General features: G+C 36.2%; 1 protein-coding gene across 3 annotated transcripts; it reads left to right on the top strand.

Moving 5' to 3' along the window:
- Nucleotides 1-432: 432 nt before the first annotated feature.
- LOC114352129 (uncharacterized) lies at nt 433-17910 on the top strand. Of its 3 annotated transcripts, none has more exons than XM_028303613.1 (2): nt 433-536; nt 15895-17910. In XM_028303613.1, exon 2 carries the CDS (start codon nt 15898-15900, stop codon nt 17260-17262), a length of 1365 nt encoding a protein of 454 aa, XP_028159414.1. In that variant the 5' UTR covers nt 433-536; nt 15895-15897; the 3' UTR covers nt 17263-17910. The 3 variants fall into 3 exon arrangements, with proteins under 3 accessions (XP_028159414.1, XP_028159405.1, XP_028159422.1); XM_028303604.1 differs by having other exon boundaries at nt 436-540; XM_028303621.1 differs by lacking the exon at nt 433-536 and adding an exon at nt 566-668.
- The last annotated feature ends 744 nt before the right edge of the window (nt 17911-18654 follow it).

The raw sequence follows: 18654 nt of genomic DNA, 5'->3' as shown, positions 1-18654 counted from the left end.
AAAACATCATACTAAAATAGAAAGACAGGCACTTTTTCAGACTGGGAATCAGAAGTTGCACATTAAGGCTGAGTTGCACCACTTAACTTTGACCATAACTATAACGATAACCAGTGTTTTTTGTATGGAGTTTGACAGATTTTTGACGTTTGTCAAAGTTATAGTAAGATGGTGAAAACCAGCCTAACTAAAAGACTACATACAGCCTTATTGCTAGAAAGCGTCTCTTACAGTCAACTGTAGTCACTTCATGTAAATTTCAGTGCTTAAGCCGTCATCTGGCTGTTTTGTATAATTAATTCTACTTTATTTTTAAATCTTTTTTATTTTTTTGACAAAAACATACTCGCCCCATCTTCGACTATCATTTGTAAAACGCTCACCAAAATGACCATGTGCTAAGTACCACTATTGAGTCACCGACCGTCTGCACCCAGTCTTACTATCACTCAGTAGTGGGACGGTGCTTGAGGCCAGTGTTGTATCACAACCGCTACAGGCCGGTTGAGTGGAACTGTGTGTGATTACTACTTGTGGTAGGTCAGTACAAATTTTCTTATATCCAAAACAAGTGCTTACTTTGACAAAGTTTCATCAAAATTGTTTTTTTGTGCGGTTATAAGGACAGATTATAAGGAGATTGTTCACAAGGTTATTGAAGTAGAGAAGTAAGTGTCAATGTGTATCAAGGATCTGTACACGCTTATGTGGTGGCCGTCTTGCTCCATTGGATTAGTGGGTGGTTTGTACGAAGTGATAATGTGCGGTTTGATTCCCGAGATGACCTATTTATTTATTGAGTAATTTCACTACATAGAAAATTTTAATGAAAATTTAAAACTACGCAACGGATTTTAAATAGTATTTTTTTAGATAATGTTTATAAAATATGCATACTTAGCACCCGTGCAAAGCCGGGGCGGGTCGCTAGTCTTAAATAAAATTTAGACATTATTTTTTACATTGGAACTAAATACTAACTGAAAATATGAAAAATATCTATTACAAGACACTAAACATAAACTCTTCCAAGGTACGTGAGTCAGCTGACATACTTTTTAAGATGCGACACGCGTAAAAAAATATGTACCTACTAGCGGCCGCCCGCGACTTCGTACGCGTGGATCCCGTTTTACCCCCTTCATCTATCTTACGCGGTTTAGATTTTTTCATACAAATGTTTTTTCCCGCTAACTCCCGTTCCCGTTGGAATTTCGCAATATCCTGTTGTAACTAAGCTTTAAGTTTACTAAGGTACCTGCTTCCCGTGGGAATTCCTAAGTATACTATAACATGCCCAGGAGAATGAAGAATAATTGTACCAAGTTTCGTTCAAATCCGTCGAGTAGTTTTTGTTTCTATAAGGAACATACAGACAGACAGACAGACAGACAGACAGACAGACAGACAGACAGACAGACAGACAAAAATTTTACTGATTGCATTTTTGGCATCAGTATCGATCACTAATCACCCCCTGATAGTTATTCTGAAAATATATTTCTTTCATGTACAGAATTGACTTCTCTACAGATTTATTATAAGTATAGATTAAGTCAGTACGTCAGTAACAATACTACGCTCTTTATTAAAGTAACGATTTTTTAACCGATTTAGCCCTTTTTAAATGTTATTTACGTATCCTGTTATTAGATATTGCTAAAAAGATGTAGTTTTACAATAAAATACCTAAGTAATATTAAAAAACTAAATACTTAGCATAAATTGATGCAATATTTGAGCGGTGATATTGCATATTAGGTAAATTTTGTGACAATTAATAGGCTCACTTACTCCTAAACTCTTAAGAGTACTCTTAAACTTCTAGGCTAGGAGAGGCCCGATGTTCCCTTATTCGTCACATAGTCGCCTTTTACGACATCCATGGCAAAAATTGGAGTGCTTGGGGAAACACGGGACTATTTCCACCTCTCGTTCCCACCGCTACAACTCCTGTGTAGCCAGGATCTACAGCTTGACAGCCAATAAAAACCCAACCAGGGAAGGTCAAATTTGTCCCGGGGGAAAGTTAAACTTGGGGAAGCCAGATAATCGCATATGTCCCTTATTCGCCTCTTACGACATCCACGGCAAGAATGGCAGTGGTTCTATTCTACTGTACCAGAACCATACAGCAATCAATAATTTAAGACCTCTATTACACACTTTTACTTGCTGCATGACGAGTCACTTACAAATCGACGATCACCCATCCGTAATTGACCAAGCCGATCGTTGCTTAATCGATTGTTGCAAAGCCATCATAAAACATGTTTTGCTAAATGGACAGATTGCAAAAAGGTTGGGTTAGAGTTGATTTACGGCTACCTATTAATTGGCCGTTAAAAGCTGAGATTAATTTGTAAATCAAATTATAAAGCGATCCCTCCTTTTAATTTTAACATTATGCTAAGACCTTTCTGTTAGGGATAAGTTAAACTCCTAAACTCAACTAAGCACTCTACCCGTTTTAAATAAAAGATGGTTATTACTTAACGTTTGCGTACTATTTAAGTTTTATATTTTTAATTCATAACACTTTAATAACTACTATAAAACATCGCTTTAACTCTGACTTATCCCGTAGTTGCATAGATTTCAATTTCGGCCACTATTAATAATAAGGTGAACACGAGCATTAATTTGTAGAGATTATCGTATATTTTGTTAATTTTATCCATTTATCATTATAATCTTTCGAGTAAGTTGGCTCTAGTATTCTGTTTATCATTGATTCTGTTTTCACAAAGGTATTAAAGGACAATGATTGCAGTTGTCAGTTGTAGTTTCAAAACTTAAATCACTCACAAACTTTGAAATAAGTAAGCTTAAAGTTCCAATATTTATGTTATAAATTTTAATAATAAACGCATTTGTTCAATCACGAGATATTGACTCTATATCGTTGTTAAGCTAAAGTTTGTTCAGGCGAAAACAAATATTGTTTATTCACAATCCAATAATAAACTCTGGATGAATAGTAAACTTCTGAACACAAGCAAAATCGACCGAGACACAGTATAAGAGAATAGTAATTCATAGTACATAGCAACATCTCAACTTTATGAGGTATTCTTTTCAATAGGGTCTATTCTCAATTCCCACCTCTCGTTCCCACCACTGCAACTCCTGTGTAGCCAGAATCTACAGCTAGACCGCCAATAAAAATCCAACCAGGTAAGGCCATTTTTGTCCCGGGGTTAAGTTAAACTGTCGAAGTTAGGATTCAACTTTTCTTTACAAGCAAGCATATCCAAAGTCCACCAAGCTGCCCTGTCTAGTCAATATTGGAACGCTATTAACATTAAGATGCTAAAGCTATATCCATTTATTCATCATCATCATTTTTTGGTGATTTTTTATTTATTTACAATAAACAGATTTTTTTTAAAACTAAGGCAAACTTAACTCTAAACAAAATAAAAAAATAAACTTATTTTACTCAAAAATAAAAGTGTGTCCGTGAGGCAAAGAGGCGAGAATGCTGGCTGCATTTCCTCGCTGAATGGCAATACTAATACTTTGTGCAAGGAAAGAGCCAGCATTTAGATTTTCCGAAATTTTAATTAATTAAGGGGAAATGGTCCGAAACAGTAATTTAGCATTCGGTCCCCAAGGTACATCATCATCATCTCAGCCATAGGACTACTAAGCATTGGGAGAGGCCTATGTTCAGCAGTGGACGTCCTATGACTGAGATCCATTTATTATTCAAAGAAAAACAAGAGCTATAAAATAACTTCTTTATAAATATACAAAAACAGAATTGGTGTCTGAGATTGATTCATAATACTGACCCATTATGCAATACACATTTAAAAAAATATATTTATGGGCCCTTAATGATTGTATGTAGAGAAGTACTTCTGTTTCTATTTACTGTGGTAGAGTTGCTTCATGTAAAAGGTCAAATATGTGCGATGTACACACGCCAAGTTATTAAGCAATAAATATACATTTGTTTTATGCTCAGCGGCCTTTGACATAGCGTGGTTAGCTAATTTCTGTGGCAAATATGTGGACAAAGTTTACAATAGTAAATAAATGGTTTAAATTGACTTTTACTTGCTATTTCTAAAGGTTGACCGAAGATCTAGTAAAGGTCGCGGGAAGCACCTGGATGCGGGCAGTGCAGGACCGGTCATTGTGGAAACCCTTTGGGATATCCTATAATTAAAACGAACGAAGTTTCTAGCTTTTAGGACGTTTTGTTAAAACGAATTTCTGCTAGGCTAAAGTTATTTATAACTGGATAGTATCATTTGTGTTGCTAGGTATGATTGTAATGTCCGATTAAATATCAGTTGGTAGAATTTTACTTAAATTACTTACAACACAAACAAATAAAAATATACCTGTGGTAAAATCATTACGATTTCTTATAAATTTGGTGACCATCTGGCGTGGTGGTTGGCGTGTATGGATGCAATTATGGGTTTGAATACCATTAGGGTCAAATGTCAGTGGGTTTAGCGTTAATGATAATTAATTTTAGATATAACATTGTTTACAAAATGTTGCCTAGATAAATTGAAGGCTATTTCAACCCATCATGATAGGCTTTGAACAATGAGCACTCCTGTCAAGGACGAAAATACTACCAAAGTAAAGCAAAGTCAGCCAGCCCGTTATCAACCTGTTGAACAAAAGTAATAAATAACAAAAGGATTAGATTTTAACTAAACCTTAATATTTTACTAAGCTTTTAATGTATTTACATGGAATTAAAACCTGAAATTCCATACACAGTCTAATAGTATTTCATTTATTTAGTAAAGAAAATGGTCATGTCTTGGGAATCTAGAGCGGATCAAATAATATTACATCAATATCACTGACTCATAGACCTTTTTGTCTCTTACGGCTATAATATTGTATTATTGATAAACTGTAAATGAAACCTGTTTTGAGACAAATAAATACTTTCTATCTATCTACATATCTGTTCCTTCCTTTGGTATAAATACTTCCTTCATTCCAACCACCACACTGTCAGTTGTAATGACATTACTTCAATGTAATGTCGTTACTTCTGATAGCGTCTATTCCGTTTTACTGTTGTCCTTATGCTGTGGTCAGTATTTCTCACTTTCGTAAATAAAGGCAGAACTTCATCAAACGCCACTCAGTAGATTGAAGAACTTTCAATTTCAATTTTTTACTTCTTTAATAATTATTAATATCCTTATTTTATTTTCTGTTTGAGTTTTAGTTCCTGGCTAGAAAAGTCTAGTCCTTGTAGCTTATTCAAATGATGCTATTATGTAACCTGTACATTAAATTCAAGGCTCAGGTACAATAATAGCAATAATGTTAACGTGACAGACACACTGACACACAATGAGCTTACCACGCGATGTGCTGTTTCCGAGGAAATGAAGTAATTATTCTCTAATTGACTGCTGAATAATGCTCAATATTAATGACTGTTAAATAATAATAAATTGTTCGTGATATAACAATAACCAATTCATAAACATACACAGTCGATTATGCAATAGTTACTGCAGTCGATGCGTTGCGTTGCACTGCGTAGAGGCATATTCCCCTATTGTCATTTCAGCTTAAGTTATAAAATTTAGTAAAATCTTGAATTAATCTCTGTGTACCTACTAGTCCAGTCATTTCGTCCGAAAAAAAGGCAAATAAAAGAAAATGAATTTGCGCTTCTAATTTTTTAATATGTTGTAAGGGATACCTAGAAAAGCTTAACTTGAGATTGTCGACCAAGCTTTCCTAGGAGCTTTCGCCGCCATCTTGGAAAACGCTTAAAATTTGTTTTTCGGCAATAACTCGGCTATCCGATGAGATTCGAAAATTTTTGTAGGACACTTTTTGTAACTTTCTTTGTGCTCTACAATAACGCCCGAACCATTTTTAGCGTATCATGCATCGTTATCGAGATATCGATCGATAAAGTCAAAAATTTTGGACACAATTTTTGTTTTTTTCTTTTTTTTTCTTTGGGTCTTAATAAATATGAAAAATTTCGAAATAATTAAATAATTAATTAAAAAGTAAAAAGTAAAATTTAATTACTTTTAATTACTTTTTTTTAAGTAACGGCAAAGCATTTGTATTAGTTGGTTCTTGTTTTGATCCCTTGTGAGAAACTTCTCCTGGCTAACTTTTGGAGTAGTTGTCTCATCGAATGTGAACTCCGGCGATTGGTTTTTTCTCGAACGTCGTACTCTTTCCGAAGTTTTCGTTCCAGCGAGTGTCATATCAGTCGGATAACCGTCGAATATGATTGCAACCTTTCCTTCGAAGTTATGTTGTACGTATCTGACGTTAATTATTTAATTATTCCGAAATAATTTGTGTCCAAAATTTTTGACTTTATCGATCGATATCTCGATAACGATGCATGATACGCTAAAAATGGTTCGGGCGTTATTGTAGAGCACAAAGAAAGCTACAAAAAGTGTCCTACAAAAATTTTCGAGTCTCATCGGATAGCCGAGTTATTGCCGAAAAACAAATTTTACCCCTTTTTTCAACATGGCGGCGAAAGCTCCTAGGAAAGCTTGGTCGACAATCTCAAGTTAAGCTTTTCTAGGTATCCCCTACAACATATTAAAAAATTAGAAGCGCAAATTCATTTTCTTTTTTGAATGTACGTAATGACTGGACTATACCATGAGTTTACGTTAGGTGTGCTCGCTAGCGAAAACGTCAAAAATCTCTATGGAGATTTTGTTTCTTGAAAGTAGCCGCTAGGGGCGCTGCACAATATGTCATACAATTAATGTCATTTTTTTACGCAGTCGCTAGCGAGCACACGTAACGTAAACTCATGGTAAGCACACTGATCATTGGCCACTAGCGGTGACTGAGTTTGTTCCAATGACATTTCTTCTGAGCACTTGCTACGGGTTTGTCTCGAAGGGCTGGTAGGGCCTAAAAGATAAGGAGACATGAGTAGAGACCCACGAAGGCCTTCTTCTTTACCTGTAAGTGCCAAATCTTGGTCAGAACTGGACAAAAGCATTTGATTTCATTTCTCATTTTGCAATTGAATCGATTCCTGCCAAAACATCGAACAGGAATCGATTTCTAATTCATTTAGTAAAAGTAGTAAACAACCACCAACCACATAACCGTAGAGCAATGCTATGCATCGTACATATTAATTCCTCCACGGTTCCACGCGTGATCATTGAATAACCATGTCATTTTAATTAACGACGCTATCAACTAATGCGATAACCATTTCTGAGTTTTTGCTGGACAGATTGAAGATACCGTGGCAATGACATCAATGAGCATCGTACAGTGAATGTTGATGGTTTGTTGTGTGCCGTGGTGGAGGAGCTCTAGTGTTGTGTGTCAGTGACTCTAGGTGTTTCTTAAAAACGAAGTCTAAAGAAATTCGATATGCTATTACAATATAGTTCTCATAGTAAAGGTCGTGTGTTCATTAGTTAAATAAATATGGTTAAAAAATACAAGAATTTGATAATATGAATTAGAAATTGTATAATATTATGACAGCAAAAAAAAACTAAATTGGTAGGTACCTAGAGACAAAAAAACAGCTCTTAGCTAAATTTAAAATTAATATTGATTAGGGCAAATAAAAGATAATAATTATCTCTTAATATTCACACTATTGACAAAACATAAGAAAAATAAATTTTAAACAATCGAATATACTAAAAAGTCCAATTTCAATAAATTCTAACCTAAAAACCAACTGGGAATCGCAAGCGCCTTATCCAGAGCCAGACTATTTCGATGTCATGCCGTCAAAATATGTATTTAAAAGAAAGAATCACGCCGTCAAAACATCGAAAGAAAGAATCGACATGCAAATTGAATCTCGATATTTGTTTCCCAACACTACTTGGAGGCTACAGCTACACCTTTCACTTTCGATGGGTCGTTGTCTCGCCGTTTTTATGTCATACTTGTAATATCGCGTGCGTGTAACAATGCCGAGTTATTAAGAAAAATCATTCGGGGACCGCATAGAAACTCAGTGATGGATTGTATGCAATTTTATTTATGGGAATGGAAATCGCAATTTCATGTTTTGCGTGAACAATGGTAGTGTTATATTTGCATGAACGAACAATGGTAATGTTATTGAATTTGAAATCAAATTGGGAATCACTCGGATGTTCCAGAGAAAGTACATGAGCTTCCTTGTTTTTAACACATAAATATAAATGAAACAAATTTCAATTTGCTTATTAAATTTTATTTACGAGATTATTGCAACTCAGTTATTTCATAAAGGGTCAAAGTTTCATATTTGTATTAGTTGTCTAGTTCTGTAGGCCTAGGATGCACGCCGCGATAAGCGGTTATCACGCCATTTTATCGATTTTGCCCATACATTTTGACGTCGATAAGAGTATTATTTATCAAGGCGCGCCTGGTTGACAAATTTCTTTCGATATAACTTATTTTTTGTTCAAAACATAGAAATCAGAGCACATCCGGATAAAAAGAACGCATCACGAATTACACAATCTGGTTACGTCCGTGCTAAGAACGTTAATACCTCGGAGATGTAACCGTGATCGTTTACTATACTATAGTGAGCGAGCACGTCCGTGGCAAGTAAAAAACAAAGTGAGCGTTAACGTTAACGCCTCTTGTGACCTCTTGGCATTTGCGCCAATGGAGTTCATCTATTTTTAATTAATTGCTGAGTGAATAATCTTTATATCAATCAATCTGTATATCGTTCGTTCGTTTCAGCCGACAGACGTCCACTGCTGGACAAAGGCCTCCACCAAGGATTTCCACAAAGACCGGTGCTGCGCCACTCGCATCCAGGCATCTCCCGCGACCTTCACCAGATCGTCGGTCCACCTAGTGGGAGGCCTGCCCACGCTACGTCTTCCGGCTCGTGGTCGCCACTCGAGAACTTTCCTGTCCCAGCAGCCATCAGCTCTACGAGCTATGTGTCCCGCCCACTGCCACTTGATTTTAGCGATTCTGCGGGCTATGTCAGTCACTCTGGTTCTCCTATTCAAAGCAATCTTTATAACCGACAAAGCCTTTTCTCGGGCTCGAGCCCAAAATAAAGATCGGCAGGCCAAAGTGGGGCCCTCTTTTTCAGGAATGCTTAAAAGCTCCCATTTCGCCTAAGTCGAGTAACTTTTTTTTTAGGTTTTAAGCACCACCACCATCTAAGTATTTCTGATATTACGTCGTTTTGGAATTAAGTATAACTTTATGCATTTGGAGCGCATACCATTCTGTGTCAATGTTAATTTACCATTTGTGGGCAAGATTGCTCAAGTTTACTGGTGCGAATTATAAGAGGTTTGGCTGCTTTCCAGTCAGTAGCAAAGGTCCTAGATTTGATCCCAAAGTGGCAATTATAATAATATGGTGATTAATGTTTTGGGAATGATTACATGGCAATGTTTGAATTAGGGTACGATACGTACAATTTTGATAGAAATAGAGTCAATAAGTTAGATACCTCCATTCCAGAACCTTGCTACCCCATCGGCCGTCAGTTCTGCATACTATGTTCCCTGCCCACTGCCACGTCTTCAGCTTGCTAATCTTTAGACTTTAGTTCGTTCACGGATCTCCTCATTTCTAATTCGATCTCGTAACGCGTACCGGAAAACGCAGCGTGGGACGTCCACCCACAAGGTGGACCGACGACCTGACAAAGGTAGCAGGAAATCGCTGGATGCAGGCCGCTACCAACCGTGCGATGTAGAGGCCTATGTTCAGCAATGGATGTCCTGTGGCTGAAATGATGATGATGATGAAGTTAGATACCTAAGTGACTTATTGATTTGATAACAGTATTAAAAACCATAGGAAAATATCGATACTGAAAAGCAATTTGCGCCAAATTTAAAAGGAAAATAACTACTACCAACATTCAACGGGGTCGGTTTTATTCGCCTAATTTGATTTTCAATTCGCGTCAATGACAAGCTTTAACACAACTATTATACAGCTATTTAGGTCATATTCCAATGCAGTCAAATAGTACAAGTGTCCGATACCAGATGTTTTCAAGTACCGAAATAGTTTTGCGATTTCCGTTCCCTCAGAGGGTGTGATTGATAACCCAGTATTGGAGGGCTTCCCTCCGAACCGACGCTCTTGAGTGGGCTGCGTCATCGGAACCGACGCGTGCCGCTCGTCACTCATTGCTAGAGAGGTGTTCCTGCTTTTAGGTCATTTTAGGACAAACAGTAAGTTCTTTGTGGAGACCAAATGACTATAAAATATGTTATGTTATTATATCTATGTTGCTTTTTTTATTCGACTGTCTTACAAACTATAGCGACTACGCAGAGAATAAAAATAATATACACGAGTGCAATCTAAGTATATACATATAACTCAAAGGTGACTGACTGCTATTGCTACGGCTTTGCCAATCCTTCCTAGAGAAGTCGAAAAATAAAATCAACAACATCCTGCTTGTAAACGAAATTAAATTACGTCAATAAAATAATAAGTTGATATAATTTTTAAAGTGCTTTTAAATTTTTAACAATTTCAATTGTGCAGTCGAAAGTACAATATCAGACTAATGAAAATAGTATCTTTTATAACCGGCTAAGAAATGTATCAGACTTTAAATTAGCTTGACGTAGTTTTTCTTTTCTACACTGTAATAATAGAAGTAATAATTCAATACAAGCAACATTGTTTATTTAACATGATTAAGTAATACAGTTAAATAATAACTTGACTCAAATTAAAAATAAAAGAAGAAAAGTAACTATTTAATCAAAAACGAAAGCAATGCAATTAAACTTTGCAGTTCGTCATACAAAGTGGAAATTACTCGGCTCGTTTGTTTTTCAATTATATCATATTTGTACCCACATGTAGGCTTGTCACACTAGTTACCAAAGACTTACTTGACGCTCCGATGCTTTGAGATCTTCGGTGGTATCATTATTTTACTTGGTGTTGGTTTTAGTTTTATGAGTTAGTAGTTAATATGTGAATTCAGATTTCATTTGTTTTCAAAGTTCTTGTAAATAGATCATCTCAACTCTAACATCAGACTGTTAATCAAATTAATGTTAGATAACTATTTAAATTCTGTAAGAAGCCGGAAGGAAAAGTTGGTATGCCCGCCACTAGGTGGACCGACGATCTGGTCGCGGGAAGTACTAACCTAGAGCTTAGTATGACCGGTCGTTGAGGAAATCCTTGGGAGAGGCCTTTGTCCAGCTATGGACATAATTTCGCTGAAACAAACGAAAAGTAAAAATAATTTAACTAAAGAACCTGATAGAAGAGAATATGAAAAGTGACTTTAGTTAGATGAAGTAATTGATTGCTTCTGAACCCTACACTGAGCGTGCCACGACACGCACTTAGCCAATTTTTAAATTAATTTAAATGTTAATTCTTTTCAATTGTATGACCTTTAGATTAACTGTTACTCAACCACAGCGCCAAATAATGTCTTCAAATATGTCGAAATAGCTCTATATCGTTGAAGAATTCGCAGACTCCGATAAGAATTCCACGGATATCTCCTACAAATATCGAAGAAATAACTTGAAATATTCCTAGAGTTATGCAGCCAGTGAAATATTTCCTTACACGCTTTTTCAATTTTAAGTAATTAAAACCATTTTTCACAATACATCGAAATGTTTATTAACACGTTGTCCAACCTTCAAGTGCAAGTTAATTGTTATTGAATTTCCGGAAATCAAAATTATTATGTGAATTCACGCGTAATCTATCTATACTTATAATAAATCTGTAGAGAGGTCAACTCTGTACATGAAATATATTTTCTAAATAACTATCAGGGGGTGATTAGTGATCGATACTGATGCCAAAAATGCAATCAGTAAAATTTTTGTCTGTCTGTCTGTCTGTATGTATGTTCCTTATAGAAACAAAAAATACTCAACTGATTTTAACGAAACTTGGTACAATTATTCTTCATACTCCTGGGCAGGTTATAGTATACTTAGGAATTCCCACGGGAACGGGAATTATCGGGAAAATCCTTTTGTATGAAAAATCTAAGCCGCTTAAGTTAGACGCTTGAAATTTGGCATACAGGTTCCTTAGTAAACTTAAAGCTAAGTTACAACAGGATATTGCAAAATTCCCACGGGAACGGGAGTTAGCAGGAAAAAACATTTGTATGAAAAAATCTAAACCGCGTAAGATAGTTGAAGGGGGTAAAACGGGATCCACGCGTACGAAGTCGCAGGCGGCCGCTAGTAGATCATAATATTATGAGTTTACTATTTTTGGTAAAAATCAAGAGTTACGTTTAAGTCAGTGCGTGTTGATTAATAATAAAAATCATAATTTCCAACAGTAATCCATTTGAATGGATGCAACTGATTTTATCGTAGGTTACGTCTAATAAAATCATATTTAAACCAACTTTTCCTGCTGTACCTACTCGTATAGAATCATGGAAGGTGGTTAAGTGGAAATTGTAAAATCAACAGCATTTCGATTAAATTCAATTTGCATGTAACTAATAATTTAGATTTCAATAGCCTCATTTATTAATTTTCATATTTCCTATAAGCCCTAATTCAAGCTTTAAATATTATATAAACCTGTATTTAATCAGCTTATGAAGCGTTAATTAATTGTGCATTCCTAATCGGATTACTGTTATAAAGCTAAACGATTTGGTCTGCTGAATAAGTTATATCCTGATTACAAAAAAAAATATTGCGTGGAAAGGTTCCGCTTCACAAATAAACAAGCGATTCATAACATCACTCGTGTGATCATCATCACCATTTCGGCATTTTTCTTTCACATTATCAGCTTCAAATAGTTCGTGACACCCAAAGTAGACAAAAAGTTCGCAACATGCATTTGTTACTTAGAAAGATGGTGCATCAATTCTTTTGTCACGTTGCATGTCACGAACTCTTGACGCTGTACCTACTTACATTATTATTGCTCACAGATATGTTTGCATTCGTATTTCCACTCCTCAAAGCTTAAATTCCCACAGATACCCACACCTTCATAGCGATAAGACCGCCTAGTTGTACCTTGTGTCAGGCCTGGCTCACTCCGCGCGGTACATCCGATAATTACCTACAGCGAAGCGCCCCGCCGGCGGGTATTATATCAGTCGAGTGTCACGCGCGCGCTCGTCAGGACGCTGGCGTGCTAGTATGATTATAATTCTATGATCGAAGTATTATTTAAAAATGGACATAAAGAGAAAGAAATATTGTGCGGCGTTCGGGTGTTAAATTCGAAAAGTAATCTACCGGATTCATCTTTTTTTTCGCTTCCCAAAGATGTTGACCATGTAGGTAATCAATAATTCTTAGGATAGTATAGGAACCTAACCTACTATGACTACTGCTCAGAATGCGTTCGTTCGTTTCAGCCAAATGACGTCCACTGCTGGACAAAGGCCTCTCCCAAGGTTTTCCATAATGAATGCATACTTACCTACATACGTACCTCATTACAGATAATTAGATTAATTATTTTTTCACTAGACAGCAACCCTAACAGCGTAAGAAGAGTTCAGAGGCACGCGATAGAAAGAGACAAAACTTGTAGGTGAATAAAATTGTAGGTACGTAGTGCTGTGCGAGCTGAATTCCACTATATCGCGTCGTAGCAAGACTTGCATTTATTTAAATCGTCTTGCGGAGTAATCCTTCTGTACCTGTACTATTACTTATTCTGTGCTTGTGTGTTCCTTTTCTTTCTGTTATGTTATTTGGTGTGCAATAAAGTGTATTTATTATTATTATACCTGCCGTACTCGTATAGCATGGAGGGTGGTTGAGTGGAAATTGGAAAATCAACAGCATTTCGATTTAATTCAATTTGCTTGTACTTATAATATAGATTTCAGTAACTTTATTTATTCATTTCACATTTACTTAAACCTAAAATGCAAATTCTTGCTTTAACAGTAGGTAGTTGTCTTAGCAGTTTTGGCTATGCGTTGATAGTCATTCAGGACGAACGGTTTTATACGCACGGATGACAGCACATCAAGGTTGACACTGTGGCTTCTTATGTAACTTTAATTGGTACTGCTTAGCAACAATGTATAGTCTGATATACCTACTATCGATTGAAATACTAGCTTTTGTCTGTGTCTTCACTTGTATTGAATTTGTACCCCTTTTTCAACTCTTTGGTTTCAAAATTCACCTCGAATTTCGGAAAATTATTTCTTAGTGAATACCAATGCCAAATCTGTGTGGCTTTCAGCGCAATATTTAGCAATTAAGATTCGTGTCGATAGATCATTCAGTTCATTAACGAGTGCCTTTCATATTATACATTAATAGAAGATTAAGTATCGAAAGCAATAAAATATACGCGCATGCCGATATTAGGTCCATTGTTAGTTTTCCTATTTTTCATTCAAATAGTACGTTTAATATTCCCGACATGAAAAAGGGTTAAGCTTAAATTTCTTTGGTCCTCCATGAATACACCGGTGATTCAGCTGAATACCGCGTTGTTAGGACCCTGGATGGCCATACACACCTTTGGTGACACTTCCTTTCGCCGTGAACACAAAAACTCTATTTATGATTGTGTGACAAGCATTCAAGAATATAATGTAACTTTTGCATGAATAAACAGGAAAATACGAACTTAAATGTTACATTTTTATTCTCGTTTATTTATTTTCATAAAGGTTTTAGATACACTTTTTCACACCATTTATAAAATGTAGACATTTTTTTGGAAGTGGCCAATTTTTCTAATAGCCCTTCAAGTACCAGTGAATCTAGACATAATAGAAATCAAATGTTACCACGGTCTCTGTGACTGCTTAGGGTTCCACGGGCACACGTTACACTTGTTATACAATTTTTATGTAACCTACATCATAGTAGAATGATAATATAACATCTTTGATCTCGTTTAGATATAAACAAGCACAATGTATGTACATAACGATTAGAAAATTTACAACGGTTATCAATCAGGTACATTTATTATGTACATATTCATCAATATCACTGCGGCATTTCTAAATTACAATTTGATTAAGAGTACATTTGAATTTTAAATTACATTTAAATCAATTCTCTGGCTGAAATAGAAATCAGCTAAAAATAACATTGCTCTAGTAATTGATGCAAATGCGCTTCAAATAGCTGGCTAGTATGGAATTTGTATTCTAAAACCTTCAACAATGAAATGTCCATTTCGAGTATTCCTAAATTATTGGACATGGTAACAAAATACCGATCAAATGAATAGCTCTATAGTTATGCATGTCAGTTGCCCATTTATTTGTTGGTATTTTTGGAAATTATGTACACAAATAAATTCGAAATTCTAGCCAAAAGCCGAAATTTTGTTCTATATCTACCTGTTACGCTTTAGTAAAACATATTGGTCGTAATTACTTATTAATACGCATTAACTGCGTGCATTAACCATGCGTTAGGAACGACCTTACAATCTTAATCCACTTCCACGTAAAAAAGTCTTCGTGGGACCAAAGTAGTTTAGTTTTTATCCTCAAACCGGACATTAACATAAGTGGTACAATTTAAGCATGAGAAAGACCTTGTTGCATCACATATGCGGCCATCAGAATATAAATGTCTGCCAACTGACGTAGAAAGTGGAGTCACGTAGGTGAATCTGAGGTAGAGAACATTGGCCCTTGTGGCTTTTGATTTAGAAAATATTTTCGTGTGGAAACGGAAGCACAGATTTATTTTTGCGTTGAATATGTATTCGCTCCTGTAGTTATGTTTACACTAAAAGTAGCGTTTAAGGTGTTGTGACACTTGAACTATGTCCCAGCTTTATGATTTATCAATTTTTGCACTGGTACATTTTATGAAGAATTCAGAGCGACTATTATAATTTTTTGTACTTGGCAGTATTCAACTATTGTTTTTGCACAAAAGTTGTGTCTTATATTTACATGCCTTTTTGTCTACTTTCCAGAAAATGAAGCTGGTTTGGTGCTGCGTCGTTGCAGCATCGGTACTCGCAGCCTGTGTAGCGGTGGACGTCGAGAAAACTGTCCAGCAAGTCCAAAACATTCTCCAAGCCAACAGTGGCCTGCCCAGGCTAACCAGAGATGAAATCATACAGTTACTAAATGATATCAGAGCTGAAGACGCAAAAAGCAAATCATCTTCAACCTCCACGGAAGATTCTCGAGAAGTTAAATCTACTGAAAGACCTTACAGGATTGAGGACAATGAAATTAACCCAATTACGCAGTTGCCAAATATAAAAGAAAATGTTGTGTCGAATGAAAAAGACAGAACAGATACTGCTCCTGTGAAGCCTACCTTTGAAAGCACAACTAAGAAGAATGAACCGTCAGTTGTAGTTGTCTTACCCTATACACCACGAGATGGCTCTTCATTACAAGAGTTATACACGCGCCCACCTCGCGTTGAAGTGGTACCAGTATCACAAGTTACTTCAACTGCAAGACCTAAATTAGTTGATTCCCTTGAAAAACTACACAAAACCATTCAAAATACGAAGCCAGCTAATAAAAAAGCGAAGGTCGATGACTTTCCAGCTGAACTTCAAGCATTCCTAAACGCTCACGGCTTGAAAGGCAAACCAGGACAAGATAATTTTCTATTGCCTCTGGATGGTTTCAAACCTTTACCTCCGGCAAAAGTAGTGGATGGATCAGTTCAGTTGCCCGAGAACATACTTTTGAGTTATGACCTAATTTCCTCTAATACTGACAATGAGCCTGTCCATCAGCCATCATCAAACAATTTCTTATATGAACCTCTCCGACCTGAATTTCCATTTGAGCTGGACATGTCGCCATCTGAGAAGAAAGAGACAGTCTTACCATTAGATCTGCCTGTAAGGAAAACTAAGTCTACCTCTGAGACATCTCAAACAAACTTAGACCCGATTGATTACGACGCAGTGCGCGTGATTCCTTTGCAACAAGGCTTAAACCCACTAAATGAAGTCAAAGCTGCTGCTTTAGAGAGTGATCCAAACAAAAGGCAAGCTGATGAATCGACTGAAGCAGCAAGTAAGGCAAGTTCAGAAACGAGCACTAGTGGAACGCAATCGAATGATAGTCCAACGTTAGATTCTCAGCCGGCCGATTCTGGAGCATCTATAGCTGATTTAGAGGATTCTTTCGGTGGAGCTGCCCCAGAACAACCAGGAGATTCTGAACTGCCTCCACCTAGAAAGAACGGGTTCTACTGGATGTTGGACTGGAACAGTTTCTTAGAAGTAGGAGATGGTGACACCAAAGTGAATATCAGATTTGAACCAAAATTGGGAGATCCACAGATGTTTATACCCGTGAATGTACCGTGATTTGGTTAGTGGGAATGGTTGTTATTTATTTATCTAGTCTTGTTGGAAATATCTGTCACTAATTTACAAAGGTGCTCATCGGTATGCAATGACGGTTATTCACGTAACAGTCTCTAGATTGGGAAGTAGTGATGTGAGTGGGTCGAAAAATGAGCATGGTTGCTCAAATCTAGACCAAAAGTGAACTTAGATGTTAGTGTCAGAGTCGCGCGGTGCATTATAGATAATAGGCCTAAATAGTAAACAATATTTTCTTTAAGAAAATCAGAGGTTTGAAAAGTAAGTGCCTAAAGTAAAGACTACTTCAAAAACCAATACCCGCTTCTGTTCGCTGCTCTATAAATTTATAGTTAATTGTCTAATTTGACAAATATGCAGTTAGTGCAAACATTTACTTTTAATTCGCCTATTTTTAGATTACAACTAATAATGAAAGAACAATGTACATTAGAAAGATAAATATATGAGTTGAATGAGTGAAATTGACGTAAAGAATGCCTTGACGCAGTTGCCGGACCAAAACGATCGATCGAAAGTTAGCTAAGTGAAACCGTCGCGTGTAATGTTACATTTATAATTAGTAGATAGTATAAAGCCATCTTTGTATGTAAATAGCGTGTTTTAGAATTAAATTAGTTTGAAAAACAATTGTGTACTTTTTCTAACATTAACATTTTCACAGTTGCAATCAAATAAAACTACTCGTATACTTACCATTTTTACATCCATAGATATAATTAGGTAGGTATTTATTATCAACTGTTTTCCTAGGTGAAGTTAGACATATAAAATGTCTTTATTTTATACAAATTTAATACGAAAATATGCTTATAGTCAACCACAGAATGATCAGTGTTCGAAGTTCAGTTCTGCTGTTACACCGGCTTATGCAAAATAAGCTGTTGCGTTGGGTTTTGTAAAGCCGTGTATTCATTGCGGCATTGTGGGTGTGAAAACGTTACATCTTTGGTGGTATTTTACCTTTATCCTTTAAATAATCCATTTTATATAATTTTTAGGGTTCCGTAACCCAAAAGGTTAAAACGGGTGGAACGCTTAAAGAATGGCACTTGTCCATCTATCAGTTTATTAAAATCCATTTTCTCAAAACGCGTGGAGGGGTGGTGTCAAATAGAAATTAAAATCAAATATTTATGTCTGCAGTCCCTTGAAGTTAAAAAATATCAAGCTTCTAAATCAAACTATTTACACACTTACAAGTTTGTACGGACTACGGATCCCTTAATGAGTGAGTCCGAATCTCATTGGACAGATTTTTTTGTTCAATTGATACCGTAATTATAGCCCCACGTTGGGCGCCATTTGCCCGTTACATATTCCTCCAACTAGAATGAAACGTGAAAATTCGCTGAAATGAAACTGTAATGGTAC

Source organism: Ostrinia furnacalis, unplaced genomic scaffold, assembly GCF_004193835.3.
Source record: "Ostrinia furnacalis isolate ACB-3 unplaced genomic scaffold, ASM419383v2 OfSCF0100, whole genome shotgun sequence".
NCBI classification, from domain to species: Eukaryota; Metazoa; Arthropoda; class Insecta; order Lepidoptera; family Crambidae; genus Ostrinia; species Ostrinia furnacalis.
This window is presented reverse-complemented; position numbering and strand designations above follow the sequence as displayed.

What these genes read in the sequence shown, in the direction of transcription:
- LOC114352129 (XM_028303613.1), top strand. Translation starts at nt 15,898, where the DNA reads ATGAAGCTGGTTTGGTGCTGCGTCGTTGCAGCATCGGTACTCGCAGCC.